This window comes from Hyperolius riggenbachi, chromosome 3, assembly GCF_040937935.1.
Source record: "Hyperolius riggenbachi isolate aHypRig1 chromosome 3, aHypRig1.pri, whole genome shotgun sequence".
Lineage (NCBI taxonomy): Eukaryota > Metazoa > Chordata > Amphibia > Anura > Hyperoliidae > Hyperolius > Hyperolius riggenbachi.
The window spans coordinates 299,096,864-299,119,704 of NC_090648.1; the positions used below are offsets into that span (position 1 = coordinate 299,096,864).

The 22,841-nt window shown below is 43.3% G+C and overlaps 1 protein-coding gene across 1 annotated transcript in view; it reads right to left on the reverse strand.

Moving 5' to 3' along the window:
• LOC137562309 (protein kinase C-binding protein NELL2-like) overlaps positions 1-6,359 on the reverse strand; it is a 256,518-nt gene extending 250,159 nt beyond the window's left edge. The window contains exons 1-2 of the mRNA XM_068273644.1: positions 6,302-6,359; positions 5,399-5,549 (exon numbers count right to left, since the gene is read on the reverse strand). Of these exons, the coding sequence (XP_068129745.1) occupies positions 5,399-5,549; positions 6,302-6,359 (209 nt within the window). The remainder of the gene's footprint in view (positions 1-5,398; positions 5,550-6,301) is intronic.
• Positions 6,360-22,841: the final 16,482 nt, after the last annotated feature.

A 22,841-nucleotide genomic window follows, 5' to 3' on the forward strand; every position in this document is an offset into this window, starting at 1 on the left:
GCAGAGTGCCTTTATCATCAATACACAGAATTCTTGCCATTTGTTAACAAATCAGACATTTGTCGAGGATCACCAAAGCCAAAGAATCAAAGATTTATACCAGCAACCAAAAGATGGTCCCCAATTCAAACTATATCCTTCTTGTTAATAAGTTTCTCTAAGTAAGGAAAAACCCATTCAGCTATATAAAATGCTTTGCAGAGTATCTCATTATCTCTTTCTTGCTACACAGAGGGGTCACAAGCCTGAGACCACTTTCACTTAAAAGTGGAAAGCCCTTAAACAATAGAAAAGAATAATCATTACTTCTTCACTGAGATAATTTAAATGGCTCTTTATATTCGAGGCATTGTCTAAAACGTCTTTGCAAGCAATCAGTAACAGAATTTTGATCCTTCTAAATCCCCATTTGTAACAGAGTTTCTTTTAAGTTGAACTGCAAGCTGAGAGCTGAATGCACAGATGAAACACAATATATGTCTCTAGCCGACAAAATATATTTTTTATAAATTCTGTTAAAGCAATCCAGCAATTTAGACCCAAAACAAAGGATAACAACATATCCTGTTACATGCATCCCTCTGCAGCTGATACTACACCAAGAACACAACCCACTTTCAAACTTCTGATAGAACAAGACAGGTCAGAGATAATTGATGAGTCACCACTTTCTTCTCTCCTCCTATAAAAAAAGCTTGATTAACAGGATTGTGCAATGTTCTAAAATGTGATTGGCTCACATTGTAGCTCTGCCCCTCACAGTAAACTGGGTTGGCATTCCACAAGCTAAGACAAAATCAGATATTGGCTGCATATGCAAAGACTTTAAAGGAACACTATCAATTAACGTGTTTTTTTAACCTGAGTTTGAGAGAGTTGCTGAAGTGCTGGTAAATAATGATACATTTCATTTGCTTATCTCTTGTTTACTGTAACAAATTCCTTTCACTCTGAACTGATGGCAGTCTGCTCATTTTGTGACAGGAGAGTGAACAATGAGGGGAGGGGGATTCCCTCACGGTTATCTCTGTAAATGTGTGTGAGAGAAAGCGTTCAGAAGCTGCCTGTGTTTCTGAGCTGTCTGCAGAGAGCAGAGGAAATGTAACCTGTTTTAAACATTAATTGTCAGTGACTCAACAGCTTTTCATACCTTTTTTGCTTTCAGGGAAAAATACTCTGTAGCCTGATATGCAAAAAACAACACTGGCTGTGCATTGAAGCAGACACCCCTTTGCAAATGATTTGTCCCAAAAGAGTTAAAGCCTATACAAAATGAATTAAAGCTTTTGCCTTTCACATGAAAAGTAGAAAAATGTTTACACAGCTACTTAAACATTATTTGTACATTGTCATTTTAGAACACTAGGGTATTTCCCTACGCAGAGTGCTGATGAGAGTGTCTCGGCAGTCCACTGAGGAGATCTCCCTTCAGTTAGGGGCATCTCTAGCTACCTAATATTGAGGGTACTACTGGCTACCTAATGCTAAGGGACATCTGTAGCTACCTATGACATGAAAGAGAAGTAAGGGAGAAGTGACAGCTGGGAGAGCCAGCATTCTTGTGGTGCAGTTTGGTGGGGGTTTGTAGGTTCATGGAGGGTGAAATCTAAGGAGCCAGGACATCTGTGCCTATAGGCACCTGTGAGGTAAATCTGGGCCTGAGCTAATACGTTAAACATTTAAAAAAACCACACAGTAAACTCATATTTTCCTACCTATTGTAGCCATTAAAAAAAGCAATGACCATTCATATTGTCATACTTAGAGAAAATGTGAAGCAAAAAAAAAAAAAAAACATATGAGATATTAAATGGTATGTGTAGTACGGCTAAGAAATAGAACATTAGGAGCAAAGAAAAGAGTGTCATTTGTTTTCCAGTGTAGGAAGAGTTAAAAAAAAAAGAAAAAAAACTCAGTTATCTATGCAAAAGAGCTTCTCTGACCAACCTGGGTTGTACACAGTCCTGCTTTCTGAAGAACTTAAAGGGAACCTAAACTGAGAAGGTGATGGATTCTTACTTTTAAAATGATACCAGTTGCCTGACTCTCATACTTTTAGCCACAGCCCCTGAACAAGCATGCAGATCAGGTGCTCTGACTGAAGTCAGACTGGATTAGCTGCATGCTTGTTTCAGGTGTGTGATTCAGCCACTGCTGCAGCCAAAGAGATCAGCAGGCCTGCCAGGCAACTGGTATTGCTTAAAAACAAACATCCATATCCCTCTCAGATTAGGTTCCCTTTAAAGAGAACCTGAAGTGAGTAAAAAACTCGCTTCTTTTCTTACATTCAGCAGGGGCATGTGTTCCCCTGCTAAACCGCCGCTATCCCGCCGCACAACGGGGGTCCCTTACCCCCCAATTCCCCCCCTGCAAAATCTACGACCAACTTGGTCGTAGATTTTGCTGCTCCTAGAGGCAGGGCTAACGGCTGCAGCCCTGCCTCGCAGCATGTCTATCAGCGGCGCATCGCCGCCTCTCCCCTCTCAGTGAAGGAAGACTGAGAGGGGCAGAGGAGAGGCGGAGATACGCGCTGACAGACGCGCCTGAGGCAAGGCTGCAGCAGTTAGCCCTGCCTCAATCAGGAAGAGATCCCCGGCGAGGACGGAGGGGATTTGGGGGGTAAGGGACCCCCGTTGTGTGGCACGATAGCGGCGGTTTAGCAGGGGCACACATGCCCCTGCTGAATATAAGAGAAGAAGCGAGTTTTATACTCGCTTCAGATTCTCTTTAAACAGCCAAGAAACAGTGAGAGACAGCTTGATATAAGGTTTTACTGCAGGGAAGTACAAAGGCTCATTATTACTCCTTTGTTTAATAACTCAAATAAACAGAGTGTGGTTTCTAATCTGCAAATATGACAGAATGATGCAAGGTTATAAAAAAAAAGCTATATAACAAAATAAAAATATGGGACTCTTTTCTTTGCTACTAATGTTCAATCCACTTCCATACTACACATATTAGTATTAACTTTTTTTTTTCACTTCAGGTCTGCTTTAACAGAGAATAATAGAACAAGGAAGGAAGAGCATGCCTTAGGCTGCTTTCACAGTGGGATGTTAAAGTCCCACGTTACAGCAGCCTTTAACGCAGCCCAACTCACAGCAATGAGAAATCAATGTGCTGTTCACAGTGCACACATTGAGTAGCAGTATAACGCTGAACGTTAAATTTAGATGCGTTAGAATGGTTGCACATGCTCAGTAATGTTTTTTTTTTTTTTTAAATTTGATGCATGCGTCGTTTTCGTTCGATCACTATGCGCCAAGAAGTACGCATCAAGTACGCATCAAGAGATGCATAACGCAGTTCAATATAACGTCCAACTTCAATACTAACATGCGTTGCATTAGGGGCACGTTATGCGACCTTAACGTCGCATCAAACGCAAGTCTTAGTGTGAAAGAGCCCTTGAAGTGTACCTGAGGCGACATGACATGATGAGATAAACATGTGTATGTACAGTGCAAAATATATTGAAGAGAATCTGAGGTGAAAATAAATGTATGAAATAATGAATTGTAGGTGTAATACAGCTAAGAGTAAGAAATAGAAAATGAGTAGTACGGATTTGAGTCTCATGTTTCCAGTACAGAAAGAGTTAAGAAACTTTAGTTATCTATGCAAAAGAGCTTCTCTGAGCTCTCCGACTAATTTAGTCAGAAAGCAATGCTATTTTCTATAGCACTTACCTCAACCTGTCTCTCACAGTTTGTTCGTTTAAGGTATTTCTGCAAGGAAGTTCAAAGGATCATTAGCTCTGCTCTGTTTCATTTCATTCAAAATAATGAGTGTAGTTAAAGTGGACCCAAATTAAAAATACAAGATTTCAGAAATAAAATCTATTTTCTAACTTATAATAATAAATAGCAGATTTTTTCAGCTGCATGATGACAAATATAAAATATTTTACGTTTATTGGAGGAACCCCTCCCTTCCTTTCATATTGCCGGGACAGAATCCGGCAGACTGGTGGAGGGGATAAAAAATAAAAACAAAACAGGCTGCTGCTGATGATGTCACAGGGGAGGTAATCTCAGCTTGTGTGAGATTTCACATAGACGACGCCCCTGTGAGGGAGGGTAGCGGATGAGAAACACACTCATGATCTAAAACCTCCTACTAAGCTTAGAAGTAATGGCTGCCACCTGTATAACCCTGGTTCTGAAAAGAGAAGGATGAAAAGCATGCACTGAAATGCTCATAGGCTTGAAGGAGTGTTTATTTATCTTTGTATGTGTCAGAGTGGTGCAACTAAATATTTTGAATTAAAAAAATGTTTGGTTTGGGTCCTCTTTAAACTGCAAATATTCGAGAATGATGCAATGTTATAAAAAAACAGCTGTATAATTGAAATAAAAAATATGAGACTCTTTTCTTTGCTACTAATGTTCTATTAATTATCCGTACTACACATAAAATTCTAAAATATCAATTTTTTTTTCACTTCAGTTTTTAATTACCAGGCTGTTCTACTGGTTTTAATTTCTAGGCATGGAAGTGACAGCTTCTGTCTTGTCGGTACCTTGTTGGGAATATAGTGAACATCACTGATAATAACAGCCATAAAAGTTTTCCTGGCAGAATACAACTTCTGAGAGCAGAGGGAGATAACAAACATGAAGTATTGACCCTTTTTCTAACTGTGTAACAGGTATAAGGGTGGCACTGAGCAGAGGCAACAAAACATTCTGTTCGTAAATGTTTAACCCTTTCTGGACCAGCACCCTCTGCCCCCTTAAGGACCAGAGGGTGCTGGTCCAGCAAACCGCTGCTTCCCGACGAATCGCCGCAAGTTACCGTCGCTCCCGCCGGACACGCCGCTCTGTCCCCGCCGCAGGCTGCTCTCTCTGCCATCGCTATGACGGCAGAGTGCTGTGCGCCGGTCAGGAGCCGCTTTCATTGGCTCCTGACCCTGTCACTCCATGTAAGCCAATGGGAAAGGCTTACATGAATGAATGACAGGTCCAGGAGCCAATGAAACCGGCTCCTGCCCGGCTCACAGTGCTCTGCCATCATAGAGGCGGCAGGGCATCACATTGCAGCGGGGGCAGAGCGGACCGAGCGACGCTGACGGGCTGGGGCGCGCGGTCAATGGGACGTAGAGCTTACGTCCGGTCAGGACCGCAGCGCCCCCTGCCCGCCGTAGATTTATACTCGATCGGTCCGAAAGTAGTTAAATATAAAATAAAACCATGGGATATCTATAAAAGTCATTTTTAGGAGTAGGAGGATAAACACAATAGTTTATCTCATCAGTTTATTTTCACCTCAGGTTCACTTTAATGGTGGGTATAAACCAGTGAGCAATTTAGTTGATTGGGCTCTACCATAAATGAAACATTAATTCTCGAGGGACTTAGCCTTCATAAGAAAATGACAATCGTAAAGGATTTACCTGTGATCAGACTGATGAATGGAAAGAATGACACCTGAATTTAAAGACGCCTGTTTCAAGGTCAGCAGTATAGTAAATTCATGTTTATTCCTCAGTTTCTGAAAGAGTTTTTCTGATGTTGCAGTTGGCGCTTTTAAATTTCTGGAAGTGTCTGAAAGAAAGGAGTAAAAAGATGTTTCACTTTATGTTTGACAGTTGCAGTGTAAACAGTGAATGCGCTCCATAAAGATATATCAATGTAATGCCAGAATATACAGCTATCCAATCGAGTAGAACATTTAATCCATAACGCTAGTCTCTAGCCAATGAAACGTGAGCTGGAACAGTGTACAACTATATGACCTTCAATATGTTTACAGGCTTCAGTGTGGAAAATGAAAGATTTCAGTGAAATATTGATGACTGGCTTTTATCATTGCACTTGGTTTCATACAATATTAATGGGCACTAGCTAGGGCAGCGGTTCATACGACATTGACATGAATGGAACATTATATGCGTCTCTTCCTATATTTGCACATATAGATCAAACTAGATTGATTTTAAATGCTGTGGGATTTATTTCATTTCTTACACCAATTGAAAGGGCTAGTGTCTAAAGTATTGGGGTTAACGGATGGAGTAGAGGGCTGAATACTTAGCCTGTAGATTACATGTTTAAACCATGCCATATGCAGTTATTCAGTATACTGTATATTCAGGTGTTATCAAAGTGTTAGTGTATCCAGTCATGTGCTTAAAATGTCTTAATATTAGACCCATCAATGATATTTCATAATCCTGCCGTATCACCTCCAGTATGTACAAAAATACGCCTTTTGTAGCTAAATGTTAAAGCTTAAAAGGACACATGAAGTGAGAGAGATATGGAGTCTGCCATATTTATTTCCTTTTAAGCAATACTTGTTGCCCGCCAGCCCTGCTGATCCTTTGCTTCTAATGCTTTTAGCCATGGACCCATAAAGCGGAATATAACCCTGCATTTCAACTTTGCTCTAAAACATTCTTTACAGTATATTATATGCAACCAGCATTTTTTTTTTTACTAGACCAGCATTGGAAGGGTTACACAGGGCTTTAAAGTCCCTGGAGATTTCTGCAGACAGCATCCGAACTTGAGTTAGATACTATTTGTTTACACAAATGTATCTAAGTGTTTATTGTGACTCATCTCTCTCACTGAGAAGGAGTTGGAGGACAGCCAAAGAGTGTGTAACATTTCTAAATATATACATATAACTAACTATCTGAACGTCTGCACGGAACTTAAAACCTCTGTGTTTAACCCTTCCAATGCTGGTCTAGTAAAAAAAAATGCTTTTTGCATATAATATGCTGTAAATAATGTTTTAGAGCAAAGTTGAAATGCAGGGTTATATTCCGCTTTAAAGAGACTCCGTAACAAAAATTGCATCCTGTTTTTTATCATCCTACAAGTTCCAAAAACTATTCTAATGTGTTCTAGCTTACTGCAGCACTTTCTGCTATCACAGTCTATGTAATAAATCAATGTATCTTTCCCCTGTCAGACTTGTCGGCCTGTGTCTGGAAGGCTGCCAAGTTCTTCAGTGTTGTGGTTCTGCTTTGAACTCCCCCTTCCAGGCCCCTCTCTGCACACTGCCTGTGTATTATTTAGATTAGAGCAGCTTCTCTCTTCTCTCTTATCTTTTACAAGCTAGTCCTCTGAGCTGGCTGGGCTTTCACATACTGAGGAATTATAGACAAGGGCAAAGCTGTTTGCAGGAAGAAAAGAGCAGCCTGAAACTTCAGTGCATGTGAACTGCAGGGGGAAAGAAACACACAAATGATCTCTTGAGATTCAAAAGGAAGGGTGTATACAGCCTGCTTGTGTATGGATGTATTTTCTATGTGTGGACATACTGTACATCAACATACTTCCTGTTTTGGTGGCCATTTTGTTTGTTTATAAACAAACTTTTTAAAACTGTTTTTAACCACTTTTAATGCGGCGAGGAGCGGCGAAATTGTGACAGAGGGTAATAGGAGATGTCCCCTAACGCATTGGTATGTTTACTTTTGTGTGATTTTAACAATACAGATTCTCTTTAACAAGCATATGCAGATCAAGTGTTTCTGACATTATTGTCAATATTAGCTGCATGTTTGTTGTTGGTGTTATTCAGACACTACTGCAGCCAAATAGATCAGCAGGACAGCCAGACAACTAATATTGTTTAAAGCGGATCCGAGATGAAAAACTAATTATAACAAGTGACTTGTCTATATATCTTAGCTAAAGTTTAGATAGTTTACACAGCAAGTCTAGCTGCAAACAGCTTTAATAGAATAAGAATAGTTCTTTCTGTGATACAATGACAGCAGACATGTTGTTTGTAAACATTACACAGAGGCAGGCTTATCTGCATCTTGAGCAAAGAAAACTAATCCCCCTGCTCCTTCCTCCTCCCCTCTGCCTCTGAAATCTCTGGCTAGTAATACCTCCCCCTCCTCCTGCCCAGACTGGGCTCCCATGAGCCCTTGCTACTGTCTGGAAGTGCCTTGGCTCTCTGAAAATCTGTGGGAGTGGTTTATTTAGTTTATAGGGAAATAGAGCATTAAAACAAAAACAAAAAAGTATTGGCTTGAGGAATGCCCTATAAACAATAGGAAAGGAACACAATTATGCAATGAGTAAAAGTTCATCTCGGATCCACTTTAAAAGGAAATAAATATGGCAGCCTCCATAGTCTTCTCACTACAGTTGAGCTTTAAATGTACATCTTCCCTACAGCACTGTTGTTCTTAGTATCTCTTTCTCTCTGTTTTGTCTATTTCTACTGCTTGTCAACTCTATGCACTCAAGCAGACACCTAGTACTAAATAGTAATGAGTTGTTTAACAATTTGAGTAACGTGCCAGTTTTCTACAAGCTTAAAACCAGCATTGCAGGCTTATATTATTACTGATGTAGGCTTAATTTTAAACATATTATCAACATTAAAATATATACACTATAGTACACTAAGGCCCAGTTCACATGTTGCATTCTCTGTAAAACAGGAAAAATATGGAACAAATGCGTTGCACTGCATGTTATGCAACTGTTACACTCCATACAGTTAAGCATACAGTTCATGATAAGTTTGCTTTACTGCCACTGTTAATGCGTGCATTATGCTGTAATGCAGTGCATGCATGGCGTTGGGATCCTGTAATCCATTGGATCGCATCACACAGGTGAACTCTGAATGTCGCACAGACTTACTATTGCAGTGCAACTCTGCATTAAGATGCCTCTGTAATAGCACACTGTAACTCCCAACTGTTGAACGGGTCAAAAAGGAAATATAAACTGAGAAGAACCGGGAGGCTGTCAGGTTTTCTTTAAAAAATGCCAGTTGCCTGAATAAACTTCTCTTCAGTGGTCTGTTCTTCATATTCCTCTCTCACCCCAATTTGAAAATGAATGCACGGCATAGGATCAACCCAACAGGTGAACCTTTGTTTCCAGTGGATTGTGATTCACATCTGCAACCAGGGAGAAGCCGGTGTAATCAGAATCCCTTTTTTCAGTATATACACTTATATATGGCACACTGCATTGGCCTTTATTGCCTCAGGCCAACTCTATGCCAGTGCAAGTCTATTGGGCATTTTATACTTGCATGGTGCGGCGGACGTCCTCAATCTGCCGTTCGGGTAACGCTGGCATAACATCGCATTGGTGGCCAGCTTGTGCGGGAACGTGCAGAGAGCTGGAAGTCATGTATGTCTGTGGGGCTGTGCAGATTTTAAAACTGCTCGCCGCACTCATCTACGTCACACTTGCACAGAAGCATATCTTGACCATACACTTCCATGCAATTCTACTGTCGGCCTAAGGAAGTGAGCATTAGAGAGAGTCACTTCCTGCATGGATTGCACATTGCCGCGGTAATCCCCAAAGGCTATTTTTAGCATTGTGATGCGATCATCGCTACGCTGGTTATCAGTGTGAAACCGGCCTCACTGTTCAGTGCTCCTTTAAAGCGGATTCTAGATGAATAACTACAAGAAGTAACTTGTCTATATATCTTATCTAAAGTTTAGATAGTTTACACAGCAAATCTAGCTGCAAACAGCTTCAACAGAATATGATTATTTCTTCCTGTGATACATGACAGCGACTATGTTCTGTTTGTAAACATTACATACAGGCAAGCCGATCTGCTCTCCAGCCCTCAGCCTGTGAAATCCTAATTCTCCCTCCTCTCCTCTGCCTCTGAAATCTCTGGCTAGTAACACCTTCCCCTCATGCCCAGACTGAGCTCCCATAAGCCCTTGCTACTGTCTGAAAATGCCAAGGCACTGGAGAAGCTGTGGGTGAGGCTTGTTTAGTTTATAGGAAATTACAGTATTAAAACAAAAAAGTATTTGGCTTGAGGAATGTCCTATAAACTATAAGAAAGGAGCACAATTATGCAATGAGTAAAAGTTCATCTCGGATCCACTTTAAAAATGTCATACTTTATTACAATGCAGAATCACCTTAATTTAAGGAAAGCTTAGTATACTGAGCATTTCTCCAGTCCACATGATCAAGAACACTGTCTTTATAAACTTCAAGGCAGAAGCAGTGCATTGAGATTAAAGTGGAACTCAGAATAGCACACTGAAATTGGATCCGTGCTGCTACATCAATTTATTGAAGGACATCCGAGGTGAATAAACTGATGAGAAAAACAATTGTATCTATCCTCCGTCTTATAAAAAATACCATTTTTTAAAGATATCCCACAGTTTTATATTTAATCTAGTTTTTAAGTTTTACTGTTTAATTGTCTCTGCTCAATGACACATGCACTGAAGTATACTGGAGCTCAAATCTATGAATTATTGACCCTTTTTATCTCTTTCCTGCTCTCAGATGCCACTTACTGACAGGAAAGTATTTTATGGCTGTAATTACTTATCAGTGAGGGTTAAGCTATAGTGTGACCCAGTCTCGACCTGGAAATAAACTGTCACATTCATACCTGATGTTTAATTCTTTCAGGCAGAGAAAGAAAAAAAAAAAAAAGGAACACATCCTAGTTATTTAAGTGCTTGTCACTGTACATACACATGTCTATCTCATCATGTCACATGTCACCTCGGTTGGCCTTTAGGCCTCTTTCACAGTAGGACGTTAAAGTCGCATCTTATAAAATTTTATAACGCAGACTAACGCACAGCAATACAAAGTCTGTGCGACATTCACAGTGCACACGTTGCGTTGTGTGTAGCAATATTTAGAAAGTGCTGCATGCTGTGCATTTAGCAATAAATTTGCTGCGTTATGTGTGTTGCACATGCTCAGTAATGTTTTTTATTTTTTTATTTTTATTTTTTTTAATGTAACACATGCGCCATTTTCGTTCCATCAGTATGCAACGAAAACGGCACACCAAGAGACACACACAACATAGTGCAAAATAACTTCCAATTGCATAATCTACATGCGCAACGCATGTAGATTATGAAATTGGACGTTATTTTACACTGCGTTTTGTGTGTGTGTGTGTGTGTGTGTGTGTGTGTGTGTGTGTGTCTCTTGGTGCGCCGTTTTTGTTGCATACTGATGGAACGAAAATACCGCATGTGTTACATTAAAAAAAAAAATAAAGAAAAAAATAAAAAACATTACTGAGCATGTGCAACACACATAATGCAGCAAATTTATTGCTAAATGCACAGCATGCAGCACTTTATAAATATTGCTACACGTTACACACAACGCAACGTGTGCACTGTGAATGTCGCACAGACTTTGTATTGCTGTGCGTTAGTCTGCGTTATAATTTTTTATAACGTGCGACTTTAACGTCCTACTGTGAAAGAGGCCTAAAGGCCAACCGAGGTGACATGTGACATGATGAGACAGACATGCGTATGTACAGTGCCAAGCACTCAAATAACTAGGATGTGTTCCTTTTTTTTTTTCTCTTTCTCTGCCTGAAAGAATTAGGGGCATGTTGTGTGTCTTTATCGTCGCATCAAACGCAACATCCCACTGTGAAAGAGGCCTTAAAGTAATGCTAGGGTGATCCACCCCCCAGACACCTCCCCTCCCCCTTTGGGCTTGATTCACTAACCGGCGCTAAGTGTTAAGTGAGGAAAGCACTAACAGTCGTGCAAAGCTACTTCGCGCACAGCCCCACTCAGTGTGCATGCAGCACGCATCGCGGGTAATAGTGCGCAGTGCAACGATAACATCGCACCCGCTGCCCTGTAAACATCGCATCGGTGCGATGAAAACGGCACATCGCATCAATGCGCTGCTTTAGGGGTACCCGATGCGCCTATTACCCACAATGCGCGCTGCGCACGCACTAAGCGGGGCTTCATTCAATGTTTGGGGCGCAAACCACCTAACGCCCAGGTTTGCGCCCATTAACTGTTAAGGCTCACTAACCGGCTTAGCAGAGCCGGATTAAGGCTGAATGGGGCCCTAAGCAGACTTAGGGCTGGTGCACCGAGCTTGCGGCTGCGGATCCGCTTGGTCAATGTATCTCAATGGGGTGGTGCACACCAGAGCGGGAGGAGTTTTGCAGAAACAAATCCTCCCGGGGTGAGGCATTTTTTGGATTGCGGATGCGTTTCTGCCTCAATGTTAAGTATAGGAAAAACGCAAACCGCTCTGAAAAATGCCTGTTCAGAGCGGTTTTGCCGGCGTTTTTGTTACAGAAGCTGTTCAGTAACAGCTTTACTGTAAAAATATACGAAATCTACTACACAAAAACCGCTACACAAAACCGCAAAACGCTAGCTGAAACGCTACAGAAATAGAAGAAAAAGCATTTCAAAATCTGCTAGCATTTTGTGGATCTGCTAGCGGGTTTTGGTGTGCACCAGGCCTTACAGATTGGGCCCCCCCCTCGATATGCAGCCAACCAAGGAGCAAGCATCTTACCTACTATCAGCAGCTCCCTGGCTGTAGCGCCTCCATGCCTCAACCCCTCTCTGAACTCTGCTGACTCTGTAGCAGCACCTCATCCAGCCCAGACGAACAAGCGAGCAAGCAGCGGCCATTGCTATGGTGATGGGGCCACATGCGAGCCCCGCACTCTCCAGCCCAGCCTGTACAGTCAGACGTAGACTGATGAGGTCAGCAGCGTGACACTGCTGAGATCAGTCTACGTCTGACTGCACAGACTGGGCTGGAGTGAGCAGAGCTGGCACGCGGCCACATCACCATAGCAACAGCCGCTGCTTGCTCGCTCGTTCGTCTGGGCTGGATCACATGCTGCTGCAGAGTCAGCAGAGTGCTGAGAGGAGTATCAGGGAGCGGCTGATAGAAGGGGCGTTGCTAGGGTCCCAAAAGATCAGGGGCACCTAAGGGTACACCTGTGGTGTGCGTAGAACACAGAATGTGGGTGTGGTCACAGGTGGAGCCAAATATGCTTGAACTTAGCAACGGTCTAAGTAGGCCTGGCCAGCAAAATGTTGGATGAAGTTCCCTCACTAGTAATACCAAAAAAAAAAAACAAATATGCAGCATACCACACTAATAGGCAGTGTCCCTTATTTTATAGAGTCTTAAAAGCATATTGGTATATGTATATGGCAGCCAAAGCTTGTATACAGCCCAATGCACAGTATAGCATTGCAGGCATAAAATCATAGCAGCATTAGCTGTGAGTATCCTAGCTGACAGACCAAGTATATGTGTACAATACAGTTACACATTGCCCAGCAAGCTCATTGTCTCTGTACACACTGTGCAATTTTTTGACAGATTTACTGTCAGATCGATTATTTCCAAATGTCTGATCTGATTTCTGTTCGATTTTGTTGGAAATGTTGGGAATAATCGATCTGACAATAAATCTGTCAGAAAATTTCATCATGTGTACCTAGCATAAATGTCAGGTTCCACAGATAACTAACACACACACACACACACACACACACACACACACACACACACTAGTGTTGGGCGAACAGTGTTCGCCACTGTTCGGGTTCTGCAGAACATCACCCTGTTCGGGTGATGTTCGAGTTCGGCCGAACACCTGATGGTGTTCGGCCTTTTAAGTTCGGGTTCGCCCCGAACTACTAATTGGCCGCCGAACAGGGCCCTGTTCGGCCGAATACTGCCCCCCTATGGGGTCGCAGGCATAAGGGGGGAGCATGCCCCGATCGCGGGGGGGGGTCGGAAATTCCCCCCACCCCCTCCGCTAGCGCTCCCCCCTCTGCCCACTTCCCCATACAAAAGTTTCAGGAAGTACCGGTCCGGTGGTAGTGGGTGGCTGGCAGTGGGCGGCACTGTGAAGTGAGTGACTGAGGAGGAGGAGTCCGGAGAGTGACGCGTTGAGGGAGGCCGGGCAGCGGGCGGTTCAGCAGTAGTACCGTACTACTGCTGAACCGCCCGCTGCCCGGCCTCCCTCAACGCGTCACTCTCCGGACTCCTCCTCCTCAGTCACTCACTTCACAGTGCCGCCCACTGCCAGCCACCCACTACCACCGGACCGGTACTTCCTGAAACTTTTGTATGGGGAAGCGGGCAGAGGGGGGAGCGCTAGCGGAGGGGGTGGGGGGAATTTCCGACCCCCCCCCCCCCCATGATCGGGGCATGCTCCCCCCTTATGCCTGCGACCCCATAGGGCCCCCAAAAGCGGGATGTTCGGGGAGTTCGGGGTTCGGCCCGAACATGCCGAACATTGCGGCCATGTTCGGCGAACTTTCCCGAACCCGAACATCCAGGTGTTCGCCCAACACTAACACACACACACACACACACACACACACACACACACACACACACACACACACACACACACACCCCACCACGTTTTGGAGTGGCTGGAGGGGGAGAGACTGTGCACTACGATGAGCTGCGGATTTGTACATTTTCCCTCCCAAAGCCCTCTCTCTTCCACAGATAGTAAGGGAGGGATCACATTTGTGTCTTTGGGAACCACAGATTATTTCCCACAAGTGTTTTGCTGCACAATTAAGCTAAGTCCCCAGTATCCAGCACTGGCAGGGATTGCCCGATGCCGTATACATGCTTGCTGGTTGTTTGAGAAGCACAGACCTTCCCCTGCAAATCACCGAGCCTCCAGCGAGATCTGGCAGTCTCCCTGTACCTCTTTGCGGGTTTCCAACAGCTTTCTGGCACCCTCCATGCATGCAAGTCTGCGATTCACATAACCCACTTTGGGTCATGTGACATGCCAGCTTCTGTGCACCACACTGGAAAGCCGATAGGAGCCTGCAAGAAGATACCAGGAGACTGCCAGACATCGCTGGAGGCTCAGTAAGCATTTAAAATGCCCCCCCTCCCCCAACACTATAAGTCTCTGTTATCCTTAAGGCATGAAGGTTAGTTGAGACTTCTGATTGCCTGAGTTCCGGATAACAGGGACTCTGCTGTATGTGCGTTTTGTCTATGATTTGTTTTCACAGTATCCAACAAAACTCATTAGAGGAGTACAAGAGATGGAGAAAGGGTCATACATTGGGTGACACAGAGCAGAGTGGGTGGACGCAGAGAGTGAAAGGGGAGGAGGGGGTAGACAAAATTACAATGAGGGCAAAGAGATAGAGCAAGTGAAAGCATCACAATACTGTATTATACAGACATGATAACACAAATACACCTATGCTGGCCAGTTATGCTGCAGAACATGCATGAATGTACAATGCAAAGACACACTACCCCACTTTCCAAATGTTATGTTTTAATTATGTTATTTTTAAACTACACAGGCTACACAAGAGAAGTTAGCACCCCCCACTGTGCCCACTTCTCACCCTTGTATCCTGTGCAGTAGCCTCAGATAGCAGACTGTATGCAGAGATCTAGAAAGGGAGAGGATGTGCTGCCAGGGATGTGAGGCATGCCTGACATTCCAGCTCAGGCTCAGCAGATGCTGCCTGCTATGTGTGTGCAGCATGAAATAAAGATCAATGTGAAGGTGGGACAATAGTGCACATGAACATATGAACACACACATACTATATATATATATATAGATAATGAGGCCAACGTTTGAAACTTGTCACTTAACCACTTAAGCCCACAGGGATGAAATTTGTTTACATCCGAGTAACTTTCACCTCCCATTCATTTGCCAATAACTTTATCACTACTCATCACAATGAATTGATCTATATCTTGTTTTTTCCGCCACCAATTAGGCTTTCTGTGGGGGGTACATTTTGCTGAGAGCCACTTTACTGTAAATGCATTTTAACAGGAAGAATAAGAAAAAAAAATCATTATTTCTTAGTTTTCAGCCATTATAGTTTTAAAATAATACATGCCTCCATAATTAAAACCCACGTATTGTATTTGCCCATATGCCCCGGGTATTACACCGTTAAAATTATGTCCCCATCACAATGTATGGCGACAATATTTTATTTGGAAATAAAGGTGCATTTTTTCAATTTGCGTCCATCACTATTTAGAAGCCCATAATTTATTAAATCATATTGATATACTCCTTTGACATGCATATTTAAAAAGTTCAGACCCTTAGGTAACTATTTATGTTTTTTTATTTTTTTTATTATTGTAATTTTTTTTTTTTTTATTTAAACTTGTATGTGGGTATTTTGTGGTGTGGGAGGTAAACAGGGTTTTTTTTAATGTATTTAAATGTGTTTATTTAATACTGTGTGTTTTTGGTGTAATTTGCTATTTGGCCACAAGATGGCCACAATCAAAAAGTCCTGGGAGCGATCGATCTCGCTCCCAGGCAGAAGAAAGGAGACCAGAGCTCAGAAAAGCCGCAGCGTCTGAAGAGACGCTGTCGGCTTTTTTCCAGGGGGGTCCGATCAGCGAAAGGGATTTATAATCCTTTTCACTGATCGGTGGGCTAGCGGCCAGCAGCGGGGGCGCGCACGGGGGGGGGGGGGGGGGCCGCGGGAGTGCGCGCAGCTTAACTGGACGAAAATTTTCGTCCAGTTAGGCTTAAGTGGTTAATGATGTACTGTGCAGGGCTGGGTAGCCTGTGTTACCTGTCACCGCTGGCTGGCTTTCTCCTCTTCCTTCTCCAGCCACCCATGCTGGAATTCAGATAGTGAGGGGCGGGGCAGAGCCTGCAGACTTGCAGACTTGTAAAGTTGAAGAGGACAGTGCTGGAACCTGGAGGGAATCCCTCCATCTGTGTACACTCTGAGCCTGCAGCTTTCCTCTCTTCCGTACTCCCCCTAGTGTCTGGCGTTTTGACGCATTGTCAGATGCTAGAGATACAAGCCTAAAGGGGAGGATGTCTGTAGGCTACAGAGACTTGGAGGAGCTAACTGCCGTGATTTTGCAGGGGGAGGTTCGTGGCACCCCACAAAAGGTTTGTGGCACGTGCTACAAACCTTTTGTGCTAGCAATGCCTATGACTGATAGAATGTAAGATGCTGGTTCCTCAGCTGGCTGATGGAGCCCTTAGACTCTTACTGGGGCCCCAAGCTAATGCTTTATTTGCCTGGTTGATGGTCCGGCCCTGCGGCTTCGCGCCGGTTAGTGAATCAAGCCCCAAGTGTTTTATCACTACGTATACATGGAGAAAACTGACTACAGCCGCTGTAGTAATATAAATTTGAATTTACAAAAAGAAAAAAAAAATGAATATTATATGAAATACAGTGCAGATCTTGCATACATTTAAACAGGGTGTTATATTTGTAGAGTGGGCAAACCGTTGTACTCTTCCACAAGTGAAAGAAGTACTAAACCAGCTTTATTTTGGTCTAAGTGACGTTACATCTAAAAATACAGCTGCAATAGGATTTCACAATAATAGCATGACATGCTTGGCTAAAACAGACGTGTAACGTTATCTTGATGAAATTAATTTAAATAATATACACGGCCCAAGTTGCACTCAGAATTTCACTTCTCTCTAATTCATTACAATTTCATTTCCACAGGGTTGGTTGATTAGTACAAGGTCTCTATAAGTATCACTGTCTGAACACAGCTGCCAGAAAAGTATAATCTAGTGGACATGGGAAGTAATCAGCTCAAACTCCCCTGTGGCTTCCTAATGGTAGGGCCTAGAGGCTCTATGCCTACTGCAGGGGTTCTCCAACTTTTTAAACAATGTATGCATGAAATTCCAAAATTAAAAACACTTTTTGCCGATTGCGCCGAATGCCCACTATAATCAATTATAATCTGGCATGGAGTAAACTATGTGCAAGCACAGCTTGTTTCAGGTGTAAGATTCAGACACTACTGCAGCCAGAGAGAGAGAGATCACCAGGATTGACGGGCAACAAGCATTGTCCCTCTCACTTCGGATGTGTTTGTTTACATATTATGGCACTTTTACAAACATCTGGTGTCAAGGTTGTGGGTTATACAAGCCCAGTCCGATCCCTTTAATACATATACTCATATTATACAGGCCAATAACAATGATTGGGTCATCATCCATACACTGGGAAATCCCAGTACACTAAATCAAAATATAGGACTTCAAATCATTACACATCTCTAAATGGTCCCTGGATCCTTTTAGCAATGTACATCCACTCAAGTAATTATATGTGCATAATTAATGCTATGTACATAGAAATGTGAACACTGAAGGTTTCTGCACATTTATTGCAGTTGGATTTTATGTTTTCAAACGCCATACAGGCTCCATTCTAGCTTTGTAGAAGTGAATTTGTGAGGTGTGTGATGGTTTCAGTGTTTTCCTCACGCGAACAGCAACTAATTTTTACCTTCTGTCATCTGCTGTAATAACACTACACAAAAAAAAAAAAAAGTTTTCATCCCCACAAAAATATTAACACAGCATGCGTTGTAAATTGAATTATTAATGACAAAATGTCCTGCCAGAGACAGCATTAAATTGATCAATAATAAGCTGACAAATGCCTCTCAGGAAAATGACAGAGCAAGACAGATTTGAAAAAATGAAAAATCTGACACACAATTTAAAGGTTCCACCCTCTCCAACCGAGCATTAAAAAAAATAATAAAAAAATTGTGAACCTTGTAGAGTTGTTTTTCTTGAAGGTAAGCCAATGCTTGCCTTCTTTTTTAGGGCTCGTTTCCACTATTGCGGTGCAGAATCGCCTGGATTCCACCGCTGATGAAATCGCATGCGATTCTGCATGCATTTTTTGCCGCGAATTCGCATGCGAATTTGCATAGGTGAAGGTATATGAGATTTTAACCATGTCACTGCCTGTGTGAATTTACATTGGTACCTATGCGAATTCGCATGCAAATTCGCGGCAAAAAACGCATGGGGAAAACGCATGTGATTTCCCTATTGAATACATTGCATGCGATACACATGCATTCCACTCGCAGGCGAATTCTGCGGCTCTTTTGTGCGTTTTTTTCACCGCTGAAAAAAAACGCACCTCAACAACGCTACAGTGGAAACAGGCCCATCCACTTGCATTACATGTGCGAATCCGCATGCGGATTTGCGATAGTGGAAACGAGCTCTTAAAGAGAACCCGAGGTGGGAATTACTTTTACTATTGGGGCACAGAGGCTGGTTGTGCGCACTAAGACCAGCCTCTGTTGCCCCATCGTGTGCCTCCATGTCCCCCCTGCTCGCCGCTATACCCCCCGCATTGCTGGCGACACGCAGCGTCGCCAGCTCAATGTTTACCTTGCGCTGTCAGTCAGCGCTGCTCCCCTGCCTCCTCCGCATCGGCGCACCCGCCCGTGTCCCTTCCCTCCCGCTGATAGGAGGGAAGTGACGCGGCGGGTGGCGCCGATGCGGAGGAGGCGGGGGAGCGGCGCTGACTGACAGCGCAAGGTAAACATTGAGCTGGCGACACAGCCAGCAATGCGGGGGGTATAGCGGCGAGCAGGGGGGACATGGAGGCACACGATGGGGCAACAGAGGCTGGTCTTAGTGCGCACAACCAGCCTCTGTGCCCCAATAGTAAAAGTAATTCCCACCTCGGGTTCTCTTTAAACAGTTTTTAAGTACTGGTATTTTATTACTAGGGATGAGTGAGCACATTTTTAATGTTCGATCTTGCAGCAAAATGGGCCATTTTTTGCTAACCAAACTTTTTCTGTGCGGAATTGCTACCTATTTGTATTATTGCCACCTTTCTTGTAAAATTTGCCTTTTATAGGTTCACAAATTTGCTGGCTGATTTCTGGGCGACTGGCATTGAATCCAATGGTGTCAACTATAGCAGTTAAAGTGGACCCAAATAAAAAATACAAGATTTCAGAAATAAAATCAATTTTCTAAATTCTAATAATAAATAGCAGCCTTTTTTCAGCTGCATTACGACAAATATAAAATATTTTACATTTCCTTTCATATTGCCGGGACAGAATCCGGCAAACTGGTGGAGTAGGAGGTGTCCGGCAAAGGAGGAATTGCTAATGGCTGCCACCTGTATAACCCTAGTTATGAAAAAAGAAGGGTGAAAAGCATGCACTGAAATGCTCAGAGGCTTGAAGGAGTGTTTATTTATCTTTGTATGTGTCAGAGTGGTGCAACTAAATATTTTGAATAAAAAAAATTTTTTTGCTTTGGGTCCACTTTAATAGCAAAGCTCCATACAAGCAATGATCACCATATTTGCTAGGTATGTTAAAGAGAAGTTTGCAATAGGGAAGAAGTTATTTATCAGTGTCCATCTGGCTTCAGAGACTAAAATAGTACAAATGTACTCCCCCACTGACCTGAAAGCTGTCCAAACAGAGTCAGACCCTGTTTTTTCTCCACCCCTGCCGTTGCCTAGTAAATGTAAACGTCCCCCACTATATTGCGCCACTACTAGGCAAGCCCGGGTCCTTGATTATCCATTTTCCATCCCTTTGGGGAGGTTACTTTGCCTCGCCTCGGGCATCCTTAAACCAAAACTCACCTTTTGTATAAAGGGCTAGCGATTTTGGCTGAAATGCTGGGGGTAAAAATTACGGCAGGTTAACACTGAATGTGCTGCTTCAGCTCTCTTATTACAACCCAGATGTTGTACCATTAAATGTAACAGCAACACATCTGTAACTGCACATTACGCACTGCTGCCTGCATTGAGGGGCAGTGTTGTACACAGGAAGTAGTAGCCACAATAATTGCAGCAGGAAGTAAGAGGTGTACAGGGTAACTAATTGGGGGTTGCACTTATTACATGTATGGTTAGGTGGCCCAGATATGTTATCCTGCCTAGAAATAAAATCAATAAAAAAGTATTTTAATAGTCTTAATTAAACATAAATACTTTTAATGAATGATCCTATGCCAATATCTTCTGTACCTTGATTGAAGATCTGGATGCACTCCCCAAACTTTAAATGCTCCCAACCACTCACTTTACTAAACTATAGCAAGTACCAGAGAAGCAACTTTAAAGGGGAACTTCAGCCTAAACAAACATACTGTTATTAAAGAGACTCCGTAACAAAAATTACATCCTGTTTTTTATCATCCTACAAGTTCCAAAAGCTATTCTAATGTGTTCTGGCTTACTGCAGCACGTTCTACTATCACCATCTCTGTAATAAATCAACTTATCTCTCTCTTGTCAGACTTGTCAGCCTGTGTCTGGAAGGCTGCCAATTTCTTCAGTGTTGTGGTTCTGTGATGTATCTCCCCCCTCCCGGCCCCTCTCTGCACACTGCCTGTGAATTATTTAGATTAGGGCAGCTTCTCTCTTCCCTCTTATCTTTTACAAGCTGGATAAATCCTCCTGAGCTGGCTGGGCTTTCACATACTAAGGAATTACATACAGGCAGAGCTGTCTGCACTCTGCAGGAAGAAACAGCCTGACACTTCAGTGGAAGATAGCTGCAGGGGGAAAGAAACACACAAATGATCTCTTGAGATTCAAAAGGAAGGGTGTATACAGCCTGCTTGTGTATGAATGTATTTTCTATGTGTGGACATACTGTACATCAACCTACTTCCTGTTTTGGTGGCCATTTTGTTTGTTTATAAACAAACTTTTTAAAACTGTTTTTAACCACTTTTAATGCGGCGAGGAGCGGCGAAATTGTGACAGAGGGTAATAGTAGATGTCCCCTAACGTACTGGTATGTTTACTTTTGTGCGATTTTAACAATACAGATTCTCTTTAAGTTACATTAGTTATGTTAATTAGAATAGATAGGGTGGGTAAGAGATTATATTACCTGTTTTAAAAGAACAGGCAAATGTTTGTGATTCATGGGGGCTGCCATCTTGGTCATGGGGGCAGCAATCTTTTTGGTTGAAAGGAGGTGACAAGGAGCAGGAGACACAGTTCCAACTGTCCTGTGTCCTGATACCCCCTCCCAGCTGCACACACTAGGCTTCAAATGTCAAATTCAAAATGTAAGAAAAAAAAATTGCACCAAAACAGCAGAACGAGAACAACAACAGCAGAAATCCCATCATGCTTTGCACAGCATAAGGGGAAAACTGCCCGGGCAGTTTTCTTCTGTGCAGCTAAAAATAAGGCTTGTATAAGAGAAACAAAGTTCTGGTGCTGTGAAACTGTGAAAGAAACACCGGGCCTTTTCAGTGCTGCTGAGTCGATTTTTAGTCTGGAGTTTCACTTTAAGAGACACCTGAAGTGGGAAGGATATGGAGGCTGCTATATTTATTTCCCTTAAGGGCTCGTTTCCACTATCGCGAATCTGCATGCGTCCAACGCATGCAGATCCGCACATGTAATACAAGTGGATGGGCCTGTTTCCACTGTAGCGTTGTTGAGGTGCGTTTTTTTCAGCGTGAAAAAAACGCACAAAAGAGCCAACGATTTCGCCTGCGTCGGGAATCCGTGCGAATCGCCGCTAATGTATTTAATAGTAAAAACGCATGCGTTTGTTACATGCGTTTTTACCCGCGATTTCGCGTGCGATTTCGCACCTTTTTCAATTTTATTTAGCCCTGGCAGTGTCATGGTTAATTTCATGGTTTAAATCATGTCATGGTTTAAATCGCAGGCGAAATCGCGGGTAAAAACGCATGTGGAAACGCATCCGCATGCGTTTTTACAAGCGTCGGAATGCGGCCGAAATCGCGTCGCAACAGTGGAAACAAGCCCTGAACCTTCCTGGCGGTAAGCCCGAGCTGAGCTCGGGCTATGCAGCCGGAAGGCACCGCTCAGGCCCCGCTGGGCCGATTTGCATGTTTTCTTGCTACACGCAGCTAGCACTTTGCTAGCTGCGTGTGCAATCCGATCGCCGCCGCTACCCGCCGATCCACCGCTATCCGTCCCGCCGCAGCCGCCCCCCCCCCCCCCCAGACCCCGTGGGCTGCCTGGCCAATCAGTGCCAGGCAGCGCTGTGGGGTGGATCGGAGTCCCCTTTGACGTCACAACGTCGAGGACGTCGGTGACGTCATCCCGCCCGTCGCCATGGCGACGGGGGAAGCCCTCCAGGAGATCCCGTTCTTTGAACTGGGGCTGGGGGGATGCCGCTGAGCAGCGGCTATCATGTAGCGAGACCTTGTCTGGCAGCCTGCTGACCTTTCATGCACCGGTAGTATCTGAATCACAAACCTAAAACAAGCAAGCATGCAGCAAATCCAGACAAATA